This window comes from Chaetura pelagica, unplaced genomic scaffold, assembly GCF_000747805.2.
Source record: "Chaetura pelagica isolate M959 unplaced genomic scaffold, ChaPel_1.0 scaffold103, whole genome shotgun sequence".
Lineage (NCBI taxonomy): Eukaryota > Metazoa > Chordata > Aves > Apodiformes > Apodidae > Chaetura > Chaetura pelagica.
In genome coordinates, this window is record NW_009953004.1 from 1486536 (window position 1) to 1502367 (window position 15832).

The 15832-nt window shown below is 40.7% G+C and overlaps 1 protein-coding gene across 1 annotated transcript in view; it reads left to right on the forward strand.

The window, feature by feature from the left end:
- Positions 1-13984, forward strand: part of HDX (highly divergent homeobox) — a 34572-nt gene extending 20588 nt beyond the window's left edge. The window contains exons 5-9 of the mRNA XM_009996577.1: positions 4061-4268; positions 7419-7498; positions 10288-10371; positions 12824-12946; positions 13674-13984. Coding sequence (XP_009994879.1) covers positions 4061-4268; positions 7419-7498; positions 10288-10371; positions 12824-12946; positions 13674-13799 — 621 coding nt within the window. The 3' untranslated portion in view covers positions 13800-13984. The remainder of the gene's footprint in view (positions 1-4060; positions 4269-7418; positions 7499-10287; positions 10372-12823; positions 12947-13673) is intronic.
- The last annotated feature ends 1848 nt before the right edge of the window (positions 13985-15832 follow it).

Here is a 15832-nt window from a genome sequence, read left to right on the forward strand (position 1 = left end):
GCTGAATTAATGCTACAGGACAAGTGTGATCTTCAGTGCTTCCTTTTGCCCTTTCTCTAAGGCACACTGTGTGTGTTCCAGCTGTAGGACAGGTATTTCCACCGTGTGCTCTAGAGGGTATGTCCTACCTTTGTCTGGGGATCTGAGCATCCTGCCTCTCTCCTTCCCTGCCAACCTGAATTTCCCTCAGTGGGAAGGGAAGCACCAGTGTCTGGAGGTGAACGTGCAGCACAGTCTGTCTCACAAGGAGTCAGGACACAGCAATGGCACAGGCAGCTGGAAGGCAGGAGCCAACCACAGCACCTCTGCCCCATCCTGCAGACACAGCCAAGGAGAGCTGGGCTGAGGAACACTTTTGGAAAAAGCTCTCCATTTCAGTACTTCATTGCCCTTGGTTTCACTGTCCCTTGAGTCCCAGGTAGTGTGCAGGTAGCAACTCTTCCTCTGAGATGTAAACCAAACGATTCTTGTAATAAATATGTATATAAAACCAAGTCAATACATATGCATCAAATAATGCAGACAATAAATATGTAGAATATATTCTGTAAATAGTATTTTATATATAAACACAAACATATAACTGTAGAATATTTACATATGCCTGGCATTATCACTTCTTTCTTCATCCCCATTTTTGCCTTTTAATAGCTTTTAAAAATGGAAATTCCTAGCTCAGGTAAACTTTGCCATTCCAGAAGTACAACTAATTCAACCTTATGACCCATACTGGTTTGAAAGTTCTCCAAAACAAAGAAAATACCAAATCTGTTTTCCTGTGCAAGGAACTCTAATATTTGCCAGCATCCATAGTTGCACTGGATGTGAACTTTTAAGGCTGAACAGGGCAGGTAGGAGAACAGATTTGGAAAGTGGCTGCTGGTTGCATCTTGTCATCATGCACATTTGCACCCTCAGATGTTCAAAAATGCAAAAAAACCCCAACCATTGGGCCAGCTTTAAATATGTGAACCCTGGCCAATACTTCATTAAACTCACAGTATTTCTTTCAATTACTTTATAATTATTGCTGATTACATTTGTTTGGGGGCAGGAGGGGCTTGTAGTTACTTATACATTTTTGTTTATATTTTTCTTGACTAATTTTATTCATTCATAACAAAATAATGTCTGAAAGTAGAGTAGCCTTCTTGGCACAATAGTCTGGATCTTTGAGAAAGATGAATGACAGCTTCAAACTCCTCAGAAATACAGGAGGAATAGAAGAAAACTGCATGACAATGTTTTTAATAGAACATAAAGCCTGCATTCATGAAAGGTCAAAAAGCTACTCCTAGACTCCCACCACAGGCTTATGATCAAGACAGACCTTGGAAAAACAACTGGGAATATTCCAGCTTTATTTTTTCAGTGAAGTGGAATTTCTGAAGGCTCCAACCTGGGATCTTTCTAGCGTCTTGACACCCTAACCTCAATATCTGCAGAGTTGTAATCATGTTTTTTAAGTTGCTCCCTGCCAGTCCACTTACTTACAAGCTGCCTGAAGGCAGACATATGCTGGCTCCTCCTGCCTGGACTCTCCTTTTTTCCTGACTCTTCCTGGTCATCTGTTCAGTTGGAGCTGGGGAAGCTGCTGCTGAGTCCATTGCTGGCTCCCCTAAGTCAGCTTAATGAATCTGATCATGTGCACTTTAAAGGTGGTGTTTGAAGTTTTTAGGGAGGTCATATTTTAGGGGAAGAGTTAGAATTATTAAGCTGGTTTCCTACATAGAAATACTAGCCTGGTTTTACACTCATCATTTTGTTGCTCCAGAATATTCCCTGTGAAATGCACCATGCAGGATATGGAAGTTTATTGCTTCTCTTTCCCATTTAAATTTCAAGACACTATAAAAATAAGTTCATCTTCTATGACATATTCTGTATGTTGAGTGAAAGATTTTCTGCTTTGAAGGATATGTAAAAAGACAAGACCACCTTTCTCAAGTGACTTTTTTTTTCTGAATTTTTTAGTAAAAAACAGAAGATTTGCTTTTAAATGTTGTTGTTAGCAGTGTTTATTACCATCACAAGATTAGGAGAAAATGTAAATAATGGCAATACAGTGTTTGGAAAAAAAAAAAAAAAAGAGAAGAGAGAAATAGGTCTAGAAGGGCCACTTGTTTTTGTTCCTCAAACTCTATAATGTATGAAAATATCTAGATAACTTTCTGTTTTGCATCCTTCAAAGAGGAGAGTCAGCAAGGTGGAAAAGTAGGTATCACCCAACAAAAATGCTTTGCCAAAAATAGCATTAAGCATGTTCCCTTTTAGCTAGTTAAAGAGATTCAGCTTTAAAAAGTTGGATTTTTTCAAAGCTGGCACAGCATGAAGCTATTTTAAGTAGCTGGGACTGCTGTTAATATTTTGTAATTTTTCTGTCTGATAACCAAGGCATTATAAGGGAAAAAACATTACTATACTTCTTCCTGTTATCTGTCAGAACTGCAGTTAAAGTGTGCTAGGGAAGAGGAATAACATGGGTTTTCTGAAGTAAACCAGAGTAATGTTGTTTAGTGGATCTATAAAGAAAAAAAATCCTCTACTATTTTATGTGTTTGGAAAACTCTTGTTGGACCACTGACCTCATGGAGGGATGTGTTTTTTGCCATGCCATGATCATCTGTGTTCAAAATCAGGAACTGCCTATGGTTTCCAGAGAGGTTTGATTTTTAGCAACCCAGAGATTCCAGCACTCAGCAAGCTTCAGAACCTCCTAACAACCATGCTGTGCACACCTGGTGACACCTTACCTGGCTAAACTCCACTGCTCATCCTGAGCCAGCATGTGGTCAAGTCCTGGAGCAATGAGGATAGTTCCACTAGTGCTGTCAGTGCTGCTTCTACTGTGTTTTAGATGGTGTGGAAGGGAGAGGATAGCCAGGTCAAGAAGACTGGAAGTTGGCAGAGAAATTGGTTCCTGGCTCTGAGAAGGAATTTTGGATGCCAGTGGTGATGGGTGGAACAAAGTGTCTGGGTACAGGAGCTGTTAAGTAGAATTGAAATTGGATGAGAAATCAAAAGCCTGAATAATGCAGAGGAAAGGAGTAAGTAAAGAGGTGAAGAGTTGCAGATCATCCTTCTTACATCATATTAAACTCTATTTTGAGGTTTAAATACTTTTTAGTGTAGACTTTTATCAGAGAATTCAGGTTACACAGAATCTCTTGGAGAATTGTGAATATGTGTTTTGAGACAATGTTATTGATGTAAAATGAACTTAAAGCATCCATATATATCTGATGATGGATGGGTTTCCAAGTTCCTTGGTCTTGGACCTGTTTTCATATCCACGACTGTTCTCAGTATGATTTTATAGAACCTCACTGCAAGCCATGTTTCTTCAAGACCTGTTTTCCAGCAAAGAGGACTGAAGGAGAATATTACTCTGAACTGAATTCTGCCAAGTTATGTTTTATCATCAAAGTGTAATGATGTAGAGCTACCACCTTGGACAATGTCTTCTGTGCTGTAAGAAATCCTAGAACAGGAGGGCCCTTTGGGTCATTGGAAGCTTTAGTTCCCCTGTGGAAGTTGCAGAGTGGGAGAACCTGGATCAAAGATCTTAAATTAGTTGAATAATTTAGGTAAGAGAGACACCTTGAAGGTCACCTAGTCCTATTCTTTATTTAGAGCAGGATTGACTTTAGAGTTAGGTCAGGTTTCTCAGGATGTTGTCCAGTGAAGTGTTGAATACCCCTGAGGTTGGAGATACTAGGACTCTTATGGACTCCTACGGATAAACTGTTCCAGTGCCTCACTCTAAAGCATTAATTTATTCTTAATTACAGTCAGAGCTTCCCTTGCTGTGACTTGTGACTGTTGCTTCTTTTTCTTTTGCTGTGCCCCTTCCTTTTGCCCTTGTGTTGGAGGACTGAACCTGGATACAGAATTCCAGGAAACAGCCTCATGAAGGTTGGATATAGGGCAATAATCATCTCCTTTGAATTGCTGGCTACGCTCTTGCTCCTGTCTTACAGATGTGCTAATTTCACTTGGTTGTGGGCCTGTTGCTTTTGTTATAGTTTCTGATTTCATTCATGTTTATTTCTCTTACAAGACTTGGATTGGGAATCGAAGACGGAAATATCGTTTAATGGGGATTGAGGTCCCACCCCCTAGAGGAGGTCCTGCTGATTTCTCTGATCAATCTGAATTTGTTTCTAAATCAGCACTTAATCCGGGAGAGGAAACTGCTACTGAAGTGGGGGATGATAATGACAGGAATGATGAAGTATCAATCTGCTTATCTGAAGGAAGCTCACAAGGTATTTGAAAATGCAGTTACTACTGTGCATATATTTTTAATTTTGTGCAGTGTGCATGCGTTGGATTCTCTGTTGTACACAATCAAAAACATCTGAAGGAATGTCTAACAGTCTACCTTGGCCATACTGAAGGTCCTGCTTGGTCTCTTTCTTCTCTCTATATGAGTTACTTGGGTTTTGTGATCACAAGTATTGCAGAAACATTTTATCATAAACCCTCTGTTTCTGCCAGATTCATTTGGAGTTAAATGGCAATTTCACAATTTGCTGGTGCAACTGAGAGATGGACAGACAGTTCAAATATCTAAGTCTCACTTCCCTAGGAAGGCAGGTTTTAAAAAATGCTCTGTGTTAACTGGCCAGTTCCACACAGCCAGTTTGGATATCCATTCCTGTTAGCCTGAACCACACCGACAGTTCTCCTCTAAACGAGCACTAATGAGTGTGAACCTGCCTGCTTTGTGCTGAGCAGAGCTATGAACTCTGTTAGTTTCCCTGATGTTAAACTCATGCTGATGGGATGGGTTCGGGAGATACATTAGCTCAGACTTGATCTTGAACTGAGAGGGCTTCCCAGGATGTCAGTGTAGCAGAACTGCTGCCATGAAGCTGTCTGCTCTGTGTAGGGTCACTGACAAGCAAACACAAGCCCACAGAAAAGATCAAAGGCAGTAGCAGGGGACTACTCAGAGCCTTAGAACTGCACATTCAGGGTGCCTGTGTGTTGTCAGGAAATGGCATGATCCAAGTGGTAAGTGTCTTGAACTTAATTCCCTTTTACCCCCCTCCCAGACCTCGTGCCCACGTTAAATCCATCCCTTTCCCTTTTGTATCTCACCAACGTGGGGCCTGGGGCCCATCAACTGCTGCTCAGCACAGCCTCTGCCTTCACAAGCTCAACTAATTGCTCCCAGTGCTTCTGATTAGCGGAGATCAATAGAGCCTTTGCTCTCCAAACTCAAGGAGGGTCTGACCCAGTGCATGCTACTGCAGCTTCATGTGCCAGGCCTGATCTTGTCATTTTGTCTGAGCAATTTAAAGGAAAGAACTTGAAAAATGGGTAATTGCTGGGCAAGAATTTGTGATAGCTTTGTCATCTCCTGCCATAAAGAAAAGAAGATGATAAAGAAATGGGTCAAGTGATTGAAAGCCAAGTAAGATGCAGAATCTAAGAGTCCTTGATTTTCTTGAGGTGTGGAAGGAAACAGATTTAGTCAGATGTTCTTGAAATAAAATGTTGACAGGAGGAGGGTCTGAATTCACTGTATTTTAAAGTGAGGAATAACACCACATTTATTGAACAAGGCTTTCATAAAGGCTGTGTAAGACACTGAGTAGATCATCAAAGCTTCAGAAGTGCCAGAAAACTGAAGGATTTCCACAGCATCTAGAAATCCCACTTTCATCCCCCTATTCTAACACAAGAAGTTGCTATTTCTCAGGATGTTGTCCAGTAAAATGTATTGCAGCTCAGCTTGTGAACTTCCTGGAGAATATTTCCACCAATAATCACATGTACTGTTCAGCCACAGATATGTGACTATTTTGATGTTTCAGAAGTAGAACTTTTGGTTCAATTCATTAAAAAAAAACAAACAACAAACAAGAACACCAGAACAACAACAAAAAAACCACCCAAAAACAGGAAAAGATATTTTTAGTCTCCTAATTAGATTGAAAGTGGTGCTGGCACTTGCTTTTAAGCATTAAAGTTCTCCTAATGCTTTACCTTTTTTAAACTTGTGTCAAATGAATCCATACTTTGTGTAAGTGAACAGAGCTGTGGAGGCCATTATAGCTGTGCCAGTTCATATTAGCTCAGGATGAATATTTAAAGAGTTGAAAGTGCTGGAGGGAGTTGCTTTGTTTGACTATTGAATGGAAGTGGTGACTGTCAGGGCTGTGGAGCCCTGGTGCCCTGGTGCTTCAGGCCCTGGTGCTTCAGGCTGTTCGAGACTCCCTGAGGCACATCCTCACTGACCTTCATCCCGGGGGTTGTGTGTTGCTCCCTGCTTTATGGTTCTCCCATTTGGACCCATTTGCTTTTGCTGCCAGCAGAAACATTCCTCTGAAGTTGTGGCTAATGGTAGATTAAATTTATTTGGAGCAACCTCAAAATTTGCTCAGTTTGGAGAGGTTTCACTGGTGCAAAAGTTATTTAAGACAATAACTCTCTGTGGTCTGGCCTAAATATTACCTTTTCATTGCAAGTGTTGATAATCCCCAGTTCAATCCTGGTGCCCCTGTGTTTGAATGATACACCTGCATCATTAGCTGCCTTCTCTTGCAGTAGCCACAGGAACATCTGCCTGCTCACTCACTGGCCCCCTGTCCTCTTCAGGTGGGAGGGTGGGACTGTCGGACCTTTCTAATGCAAGCTCTGCAGAACTGTGCCAGTTTACTAGCACTAGGGAGGAGTGTATTTCCAATTAGCAGCCTAACTGTTAATGCCATATTTTAAGTTTTTTATCGTAGGTGCCTTGCCCCTGTGTTTTAGTTGCTGTTTCTATCAACCATTTTCTTCTTAATGATATATTAATGTGGAGCATTAACAGAGGGGTGAACAGACCCTGTTTTTGCACCATGGCCATAGTCAGGACTGAGAGAATCATTTGGTGCTTGTGCTTGAAATCTAGGGGTAAAATCTGCAGTTTCAACTTTGCTTGTACATAACAGAGCAGGTGAGGTTCACTGGGAATAAATATTTGCCATACAAGAATGAAATAATCTGCTTGATCAGTTTTTGGTTCAAAACTTAATCAGTGTCTGGAAGGAGGAGGTAGGATTCTGATACATATTTCAGGGCAGGTAGGATTTTTCATGTAGTAATTTAATTTTTTAAAAAGGTTCTGCCCACCTCTGATGTGAAACTAACCACTTTTGAGTATTCCAACCTGAACCTAAAAATAGGAAGGTTTTGGTGTGCAGTGTTCCTGTCATTTCAGGCAGCCTTTGGCATGACTTCACCCTAAAATACTTGTGATATTATGTCTTTTTTAATAAGACACAGAGTATTTTTTATGAATAGGCACTGGTAATATGACTTGGCTTTTGTATCTAGCAGATGTGACATATTTAGTGATAAAGACTATTCATGTTCCTTCAGTATAAAACTTGAATGAAATCTGAAAAACTAATTTATTTCTGCAGAAGAGACAAATGAAGCTCTTCAGAATGAAGAAATTGGTCACAAAGATGATGACCAGAACCCAGTATCTGCTGACAATGTGGTATGTGTACCTTTCCTTTTCCACTACTGGGACCTCCTTCAGTGCTGCTGTTGAAGTGATTTCCAACACTAGTGTTGTTTCACTGGGTGAAAACTTCAGTCAGGTGTGCTAAGAGTCCTTCCCTCTTGCTTGAGCACTGAAAGGAAATTCAAGCACGAGAGCTATATCCATTCAGTAGAAATATAATTCTACAGCTGCTTCTGTGTTACAACAATCCAGTCTTTTCCTAGAGAGCAAAGCACAATGCTTAGGTAGTGCTTTGTAAGCACCTAGTGTAGTAAAACTGTAAGAATATAAAAAAATCCAAAAAAGAATGATTGAAATAATGGGGTTTTGTAGCATTAAGGAAGTCAGGGACCTCCAGTGCTTCCTCTGTGACTCACCTTGGCTATGTGAGATAGACTGGGGTGGGGATGTACCCTTCATTCCCAGGGCCTTCTGGAGATGTTTCTTGTTTTCTCACTTGGATTCACATTGAGTCAAACCCAGTTGTTCTTGCTGGTTTTTACTGACTGCAGTCAGAACAGGAAGGAAGGGCAGAGGGAGGAGTCCTGGTAAATAATGCAATGTATCTTTTTTGGTTAGCCTGTCTTCTCTCAAATGAGAAGAAAGGAGAGGAGGAAGAGAAGACTCCCTAGTGGTAGGGTAATTTTTAACTTAAAAGTTATCTGCAGAATGGACAGGTGATGGTTCTGGTCCCTTGCACTCTCCCTGCAGTTGGACACGAAACAACAGCAGCTCAGGACACGAGGAGGACATGAGTATTAATGACACACAATCTGGAGCAGGGGAGCAAACAGCAGATTCCCCTCCCCAGCGTTATATATAGAAATGAGAGAGTTTCCTTTCTTTTGTGAATGCCCCATCATCTTTTGCATTAACTGACACCCCACAGCTGTATTTTCTGTGGCTGTCTGAATGGGCACAGGTCTCTTTTTCCTTTCTGTTTACCTCCATGGCCTGCTGTGACCTTAAATATAATCACTCTGAGCTTCAGGCTGATGCATTTACCATGGAGATGCAGCATGTACAGTGTCAAAGGTAAAAGGTTTGCCAAGGGGATGTCTGAGAGACTCTGTTCTAATCTACCTGAGCTCCAGCATTGCATAATTTGATAGAATAGGGAAGTGGGGGGAAACAAGAGTAGTTTTTTCATACTGTTCTGAAAACACTAACAACATTTTTTAAATGTATGCAGTTAAAATTGAACTGACATACATGGGGCCTGCATAAAAGACACAGTTTTCTTATTTGAAATTCTAATCTGTTCTTGCCCTTACTATGTTAAAATGTATAATTATAAGAAAGATAGTGTGAATGTTTGGCATTTATTTAGAGCTTCTTTCCTCAAGCTGAATCTAAAACCAAAAATATTTGGTTCACAGTGTTACTCAGGGTATGATACAGCAACAGATCTTTGTGGCATTAAGCCTTAGAAACGTTATCACTTCAGCTGGGTTGTCAGAAACTGAAGCACAGAAAATGTGCTTTACCCTCCCTACCTTCAACACATACTTGTGAGCTTGGTGGGTCCTACCAGTGAGATACTGTTAACCCCTCTGGAAGGATTGCTCCGTGGTGATTACAGGGAACTTTCTCATGGCTGCTCTCCAGGTAGACAGGATACACACACACACACACAAGTGCTGCAGAGAAGCCTCTAAAAATACCTCAAGAACTAAGTATTGAGGTGTGTAGTGTCAGTGTGGGCCTCCACCTACATTGTATTGAACAATATCCTAAGAAACTTAGAAAAATTGCTTTAACTTATTATATGCAGTCTCATAACTGTTAAGAAAACAAGAAAAATAGTAAAAAAACCCCACCCAAACCTCCCTTCTTATACTAGCATTGCTTCCCTTTCAAAAATACAGTGAAGTTTCTAGTTTCATCTGTGCAGTTACCATTTAGTAAAAAAAGCCCTTCTTATCACTGTCTAATTCAAATTCATTTTATCTGTTTGGGATCTAGCTTAAGTAAGAAGAAAAATTAAAATCTCATAGGTGCACCAAACGTGCCCATTTTGTTTTCTCCTATCAAAATCATCTTCTACCCTAACTTTCTTACATAAGAAGGTTTTCTGCTGGGATGAAAGACAGAACATGCAAGTGGTAAATAATGTAAAAGTGACTCTTTTACAGCTTGAGCTGCGAGTGGAATGTATTTCTAAGTTCTAAAAGCACAAGGGTTGGCCTTTAGCACTTCAGGTACCTTCAGAAACCTGACCTAGAAAGGTCCTGGGGATTTTTATGGATTAAGTGAAAATGTCCCTGTGTGCGCTTTTGGAACTGACCTTTGTGTCGACATCCTCTGCTGTTCAGAGCATCTGACTTGCACTGTGGCCATGAAGGCCAGAGGAGATCTCCTCATGTTTTTAGGCAAGAAATAGGTCAGGACTTGCCTGTCACTTGCCATAAGGTCTGTTTTGCTCCAGAGGAGAAAACTTCCGTAACCACCTTCTCCCTGCACGAGGTCTTCAAGCAAAAGGCTCACAGAACAAAGCGCAGGCTGTAGCGAGCCTTGGTGTGCGACTTCCTGCCCCAGGCGTGGTGACACCGAGCTCCTCCTCTGTAAACAGCCTGGGTCACCATGGCAGCAGCTCCGAGCTTCCCTCTGCCTGAGGTGCATGATTGCCACCTAACGGGGGCTCCTCAACTCGGAATTCCTCAGGAGGAAGCGAAAGGGCCTGTTCCCTTCATGCTTTCCTGGCTGTCTGAGATGCTGGCTGCTCTTTGTTTGGCTGATTTCTGCACTCGAATGTTTGAGTGAATCTTTCACTTCTTTTCCAGAAAATAGAAATAATAGATGATGAAGAAAGTGATATGATAAGTAACTCTGAAGTGGATCAAATTAGTTCTCTTCTGGATTATAAGGTGAGTAATTAGCCTGTGAGATGTTAAGTAGGATAATCCTGCACAGGCAGTTCAGATGGGTGGATCTGCAAGGAGTTCAGCAAAGGCTTTTACCAGGCAGTCCTGGTTACCACACATCATCTCCTCAGTCCCAGCTCATCCCATTTACAGCCAGATTACCCTTATTTCAACCCAGAGGGAGGCAGGAAAAATCCCATTTCTGCAGAGCAGTTACTTGAGTTACTTCAGCTGGAGCCACCTCCAGCTCCCACCAGCCTCTACACCAAACTTGCTCTTTGTGTGAGAATTGTTCTTTGGAGTGTCAGGGCACATTGTTACATGCAGCTGGCTCTGGAAAGGGGCAGAACAGCTGGAATCCTCTCATAAAATGGGGGAATCTGGGAAGAAGTCTGGAAGCAATAGTTGTGGGAAGGAGGGTCAGCAGTTGGATCTGCTGTCTGCTACCAAATGGTAAAGGTGAAACAAGAGTTGCCACAGTTCTGTGTTGGATATTGAGCGTGGTTTTATCTACGTGGCTAATTGTTTTATTCTTTAGGAAACAGGTATGTTCTCATAATGATAATTACCAACATAATAAATAAATCATCTTTTCAGACAAAAAAAACCCCACTCGCTCAGGCAGTGTTTTCCTGGTCAGGGCAGTGGAGAATGAATATGGAGAGAGAATGACCTTTTCTTAATGTCACCTGTCACCACAGTGAAAGGCTTGTTGTGACAGCATGCCCTACAGAGCCTTGTTTGTTGGCTTGTTGTTTGACGTTAGTGATTAGTCTTTGTGCCTGTGTTTTCTGCATAAATCTGAATTCCTCCTTTGGCTGGGCAAAGTCCATGGCTAAATAGGCAAGTTCTAGGTTCCCATCTGAAAGCAATGCATTCAGCTCATTTGCTTCTGAAAGCCTCAAAATCACAGCCCAGATATTTCTGTCTTATTCCCAGAGCTGTTACAACCGGAAACGGTATGGAGAGCAGCGTTTGGGCTGCAGAAATGGGCATTTTCTGGAGGAAAATAAAAGAACAAGTATTTTGAAAGGCTTGTTACAAACCTTCCAGCTCGTCATTTAGTCTCACCTTTTCACATCAACTAAAGTGGAATTACAGCCACTCTAGCAAATATAAGCATCAATATCAGAGCATTGTTCTGGGTTATTAAAAAAAAAAAAAAGAAATTTCACCATTAAAACAAAATGCCAGCTTGTAACTTCACTATTGACATTTGCTGTCACCAGAACCAGCCATTAAGGAACATTTTGTATGCAAAATTGCCAACCTAATCAATCATGTGGTTGCATAAGCCAGGATGGGTTTTTCTTGCCTCTGATACCCCTCAGTAAGTGCAGCACTTAACAGGAATTAGCTGTGAACCTAAATGTTTCCTCTCTCTGGGGACTGTGCATTGCTAACAATTTCAGTGTGCCTGGTTTTTTCATCACCATCTCGTGGAGGATACACATTTGGTGCTACTGTGCAGACCCCTTTTCCAAAAATGCACCCTGACTTTGATCTTGCAAAGTGAACTGTTTATTTAGGTTACATGATCTTTGCAAAGGTAAATCACCAGAGAAAATGAATTTCACCTCTACACTGATCAACAGATTGAGCATTTTTAGCTCAAAGCAATCAGTTGGTAACTCTGAAGAAGAGAGATTTGGAATAAACTGAAGTACTTATCAAATCTGAATTTTTAATTAAGAACTTTGTTGTTTTTTATATTTGCAAGTACAGGAAGATGCCTTTATGCAAAGGTTGGGAAAACGCCTTTTTAGCCAGAGCCATGCACATGATTGGTACTTCTCCATTTTGTAAATACATTCCTGTTTATTCTGCAATCTTGAGGGGGTGTCAGGGAACTGACACTTCCTGATACATGTCAAACTCAGCTGTGGTAGAGGATGCTATATTTTAATTTGTGGTGACTTTGAGGAATTTTCAAGTTGTTTTCCCTGGTGTTTGTGTCACGTCTGCTGTAATAATGGCATTGAGTTGCTGTCTCTTGTCACAGTCAGCCTGCCTTTCAAGACCACTCCTTCTAGGAAGAGACCTGGGCTTTGTTTTTCTTTATTTTAAAATGGAATTAGTCATCATCCTTATAAAATAAAAAGCAGTGCTTCTTTACAAGGTTAATATAAACCTTTCCCCAAGTTATTAATGCTTTAAAGAGAGTCAGTGATTCTGAAATGCCTTGCTGCAGGTAACATGATTTGTTATGATGTGTATATTGTGGATCGGGAGAAATGAACCAGCATCCAGATTTGCAGGTTTAGAGCTGTTCTGTAATTCCACAGCTGTAGAATTGCTGCCTTTACTTACTCCTGGTTTTGGCAGGAATCCTAATAAACACATTTTTACTCATTTGCACTAAAACAATGGAGTTTTAAGAGGAGTATGTTTAGGTGTCCTCAGAGTGATGCCATGTTATTTGCTACCTGCAGAACTTTGTCTTTTCCGCCCACAGAATGAAGAAGTCAGATTCATTGAGAATGAGTTGGAGAACCACAAACAGAAGTATTTTGAACTACAGACATTTACTCGGAGTTTGATACTTGCTATTAAATCAGATGATAAGGAACAGCAGCAGGTAAGACTTGAAGTAGCTTCTGCTGATAAGAGGTGTTTGTCACTGTGTGGTCTGTCACTCCCACGTGTAACACATGGCACTTCTTGCAACACTGGGTTGGATCCTTGTATGAGGAACCTTTGGTGCTTTAATTAGGAAGAGATTTTGTTGCTTACATTTTTCTCCTTTTGCCTTTACACTCTGCAGCTTTTCAGGTGTAAAAATAGAAACGGTAACTTGTGAGAAAGAAACTTAGAACACTTCCATCCAAAATAAATTTGGCTTATGTTTATTTTCATTTATTTATTTTTTTTCATAAAAACATATGAACTGAATATAAAGAAACTTGAAATCTTGGAGATAAATCAGTAAATCAGTGAACCAGTAAAGATCTTGCATGCAGCATCTGGTTCTGTGTGATCATGACAGAGCATGGCTGGATGGCTTTTGCATGTTAAAAATACATGAATAAGAGGATATAAATAATTTGAGTTTGTTTGGAAAAAAAAAAAATGTTTTCATCTGTTTCCACAATAACTTAAGTAACTTCTGGGCTTGTTACAAGGTGCATCATCTTAAAAGAGTGTTTTTCATTTCACTGTCTAGCAATGCTGACTTCTTGTTCCCCAGCCAGTGTCAACACTGACAGAAAAGCTCAACCAAGTTTGTTCACTCCATGTTGAACAGACATTTAGTGCTGACATCAAGTCCATACCTAATGCTGCATTGTACCCTTTTTTTCTCCCAGGCACTGCTCTCAGACTTACCTCCAGAACTAGAAGAAATGGATTTCAACCATGCATCCCCAGAGCCTGATGATACCTCATTCAGCTTGTCGTCTTTATCAGAGAAAAATGCCTCAGACAGTTTGTGATTTCTTTTATTTTTTTAAAAAACTGACAAAAAAAGCAACCCCACATAAGATGCAGGTTTGCAGAGAACAGCATTTGGCTTCCCAGAGTTTTGCAGTCCAAGAGAGAGAGCCCAAGTTGAAACAGACCTTCCTGATGGCTACAGTTTGCAGTGTCACTGCAAATGTTGGGTTTGGGAAATGAAGGAGCTGAGGAAAAAGTTTGAGCAGTGGGGCCTTGATGAGGATAACTTCTGACTTTCCAGAATAACTCTTGCTCTGCAGCAAAGTCTTTTTGAGCAGGGATCCAAGGATGGACAATAAATATCCTGTTACAGACAGCTAATTCTTCAGAGTTGCTTGCTCACCGGTCTGGTTTATTATTTGCTTCCCCATTTTTACTCAGGTAGGTGGACTAAAAATTGGGGATTCAAATAGAATAAACAGGCTCTTTATGAGTTGTGCTCCAACCCTTTTGAAAACCTGAAATTCGAGTGTTTTTCATTATGTGACTTCAGATTGTTGAATCTTCCATGTTCTGACCAAAATAGCTGGAAAAAAAAAATACTGAAAGGCTACCTGAAAAAATGGACTTGTCATCAATAAATGATTCATGTAAAGAACCAGTCATAAGTGTTGTAAGAAATTAGATGGATGTGGAAAAACTGATAGCTGCAGAACATGACTTTCTGATATTCTCACAGTAGCAATGGGATTAGATGTTTACACTGCTCCTTAGGGGTTTATGAATGTAGTTACAGGTTTTATTTGTCCAAGTCTGAATTGTTTTCATTGTTTTAAGTATTAGGTATCTATTTTGCTCCACTTCATCAGGACACTGTCATAAATCCACAGCTGTCATTGCATCCTGAAAGGTATTTGAGTGTTTGGAATTGAGTTGTGCAGACCTGCTTGTGAAGGAGCCCTTTCTGACCAATTTTTTGGCAACCACCAGGTGCCATTTCTAAACTGTGAGCTTGACTGAAATTAATTTCTTCTTTCCCAGCTGTTGTTGACATTGAATCCTTTTCTGATTAAATGGATGTTCAGACACATTTAGATAAATTTAGGAGGGCATGTAGGTTTGTGCCCTTAATACTGATGCTCTATAACTTCTCATCTGAATATTGCTCAGCAAGCATTTTTCAAACAGTCTGGTAAAAAGCCTGAGCTTTCAAGTTTATGCCAAATAGTAATTTGATCTAGTGAATCCTTATTTGTGCAGTACAGGAAGTAATCCTCTTAATTTCAATCAGAAGTCCAAGATGTAGCTCAAAACCCAGAGTGTTGGGGAAGTAACACTTTGGGGTTTTTTCATTTAATACTGGAATTAAGTCACAGTTTTAGTTTTTCTCAGTCTGATCTGAGAAATTCCTTCTACAACCATTTTCTTAGTATCAGTAGTGAGCTCTGTTCTTCCAGGTTTTTTCCTGTCTCTGTGTCACCCTCAGGCGCGAGGAGCTCCTAACAATGTTGTTGAATACCAGCTGAATGAAGAACAGGAGCAGTTTTAAAAAAAGCCAGTTTCACCATTCTGGCAGCTGTAGAGTTCAGTTCCCAAAAGACCTCTTACCACCTATTCCCCAGAGTAACCCCAAAAAAAACAAGCTGCTTGGCCTGTGTTTGAGTTTGAGCATTAAAACTCAGTAGAATCCCAGGAGAGAGGGAAGGCAGCCTGTGTGAGCAGAGGCAGGTGGTAGGTTTCTCATCCTTTCACTGCCTGAGCTGACAGGTCATGTCCTGGCTGGCAGGCAGGGCCTTGCAGCCCTCCTGAAAGGAGGAGCAGTGTTTTAAATTCCTGTTGAAATGAGCACCAATCTAAAATAAGGTTGGTGAGCAAAGATCACACTGTAAGATGGGGCTCAGCTGTAATGCTGCTCGCTCTGAAAAAAGCATTTATAAAGGGTTTTCTATACTGGACTAACAATGCTGTTCTCTCTAGATAGGAAATTTGTGCCACTGACAATGAAACCTCTTTTCTCTAAGCTTTGCTGAAACAAAAACAAAACAGTACTGTGATTTGCCACTATTTGGGCCTTGTTTTCCTGCTGCTTCCA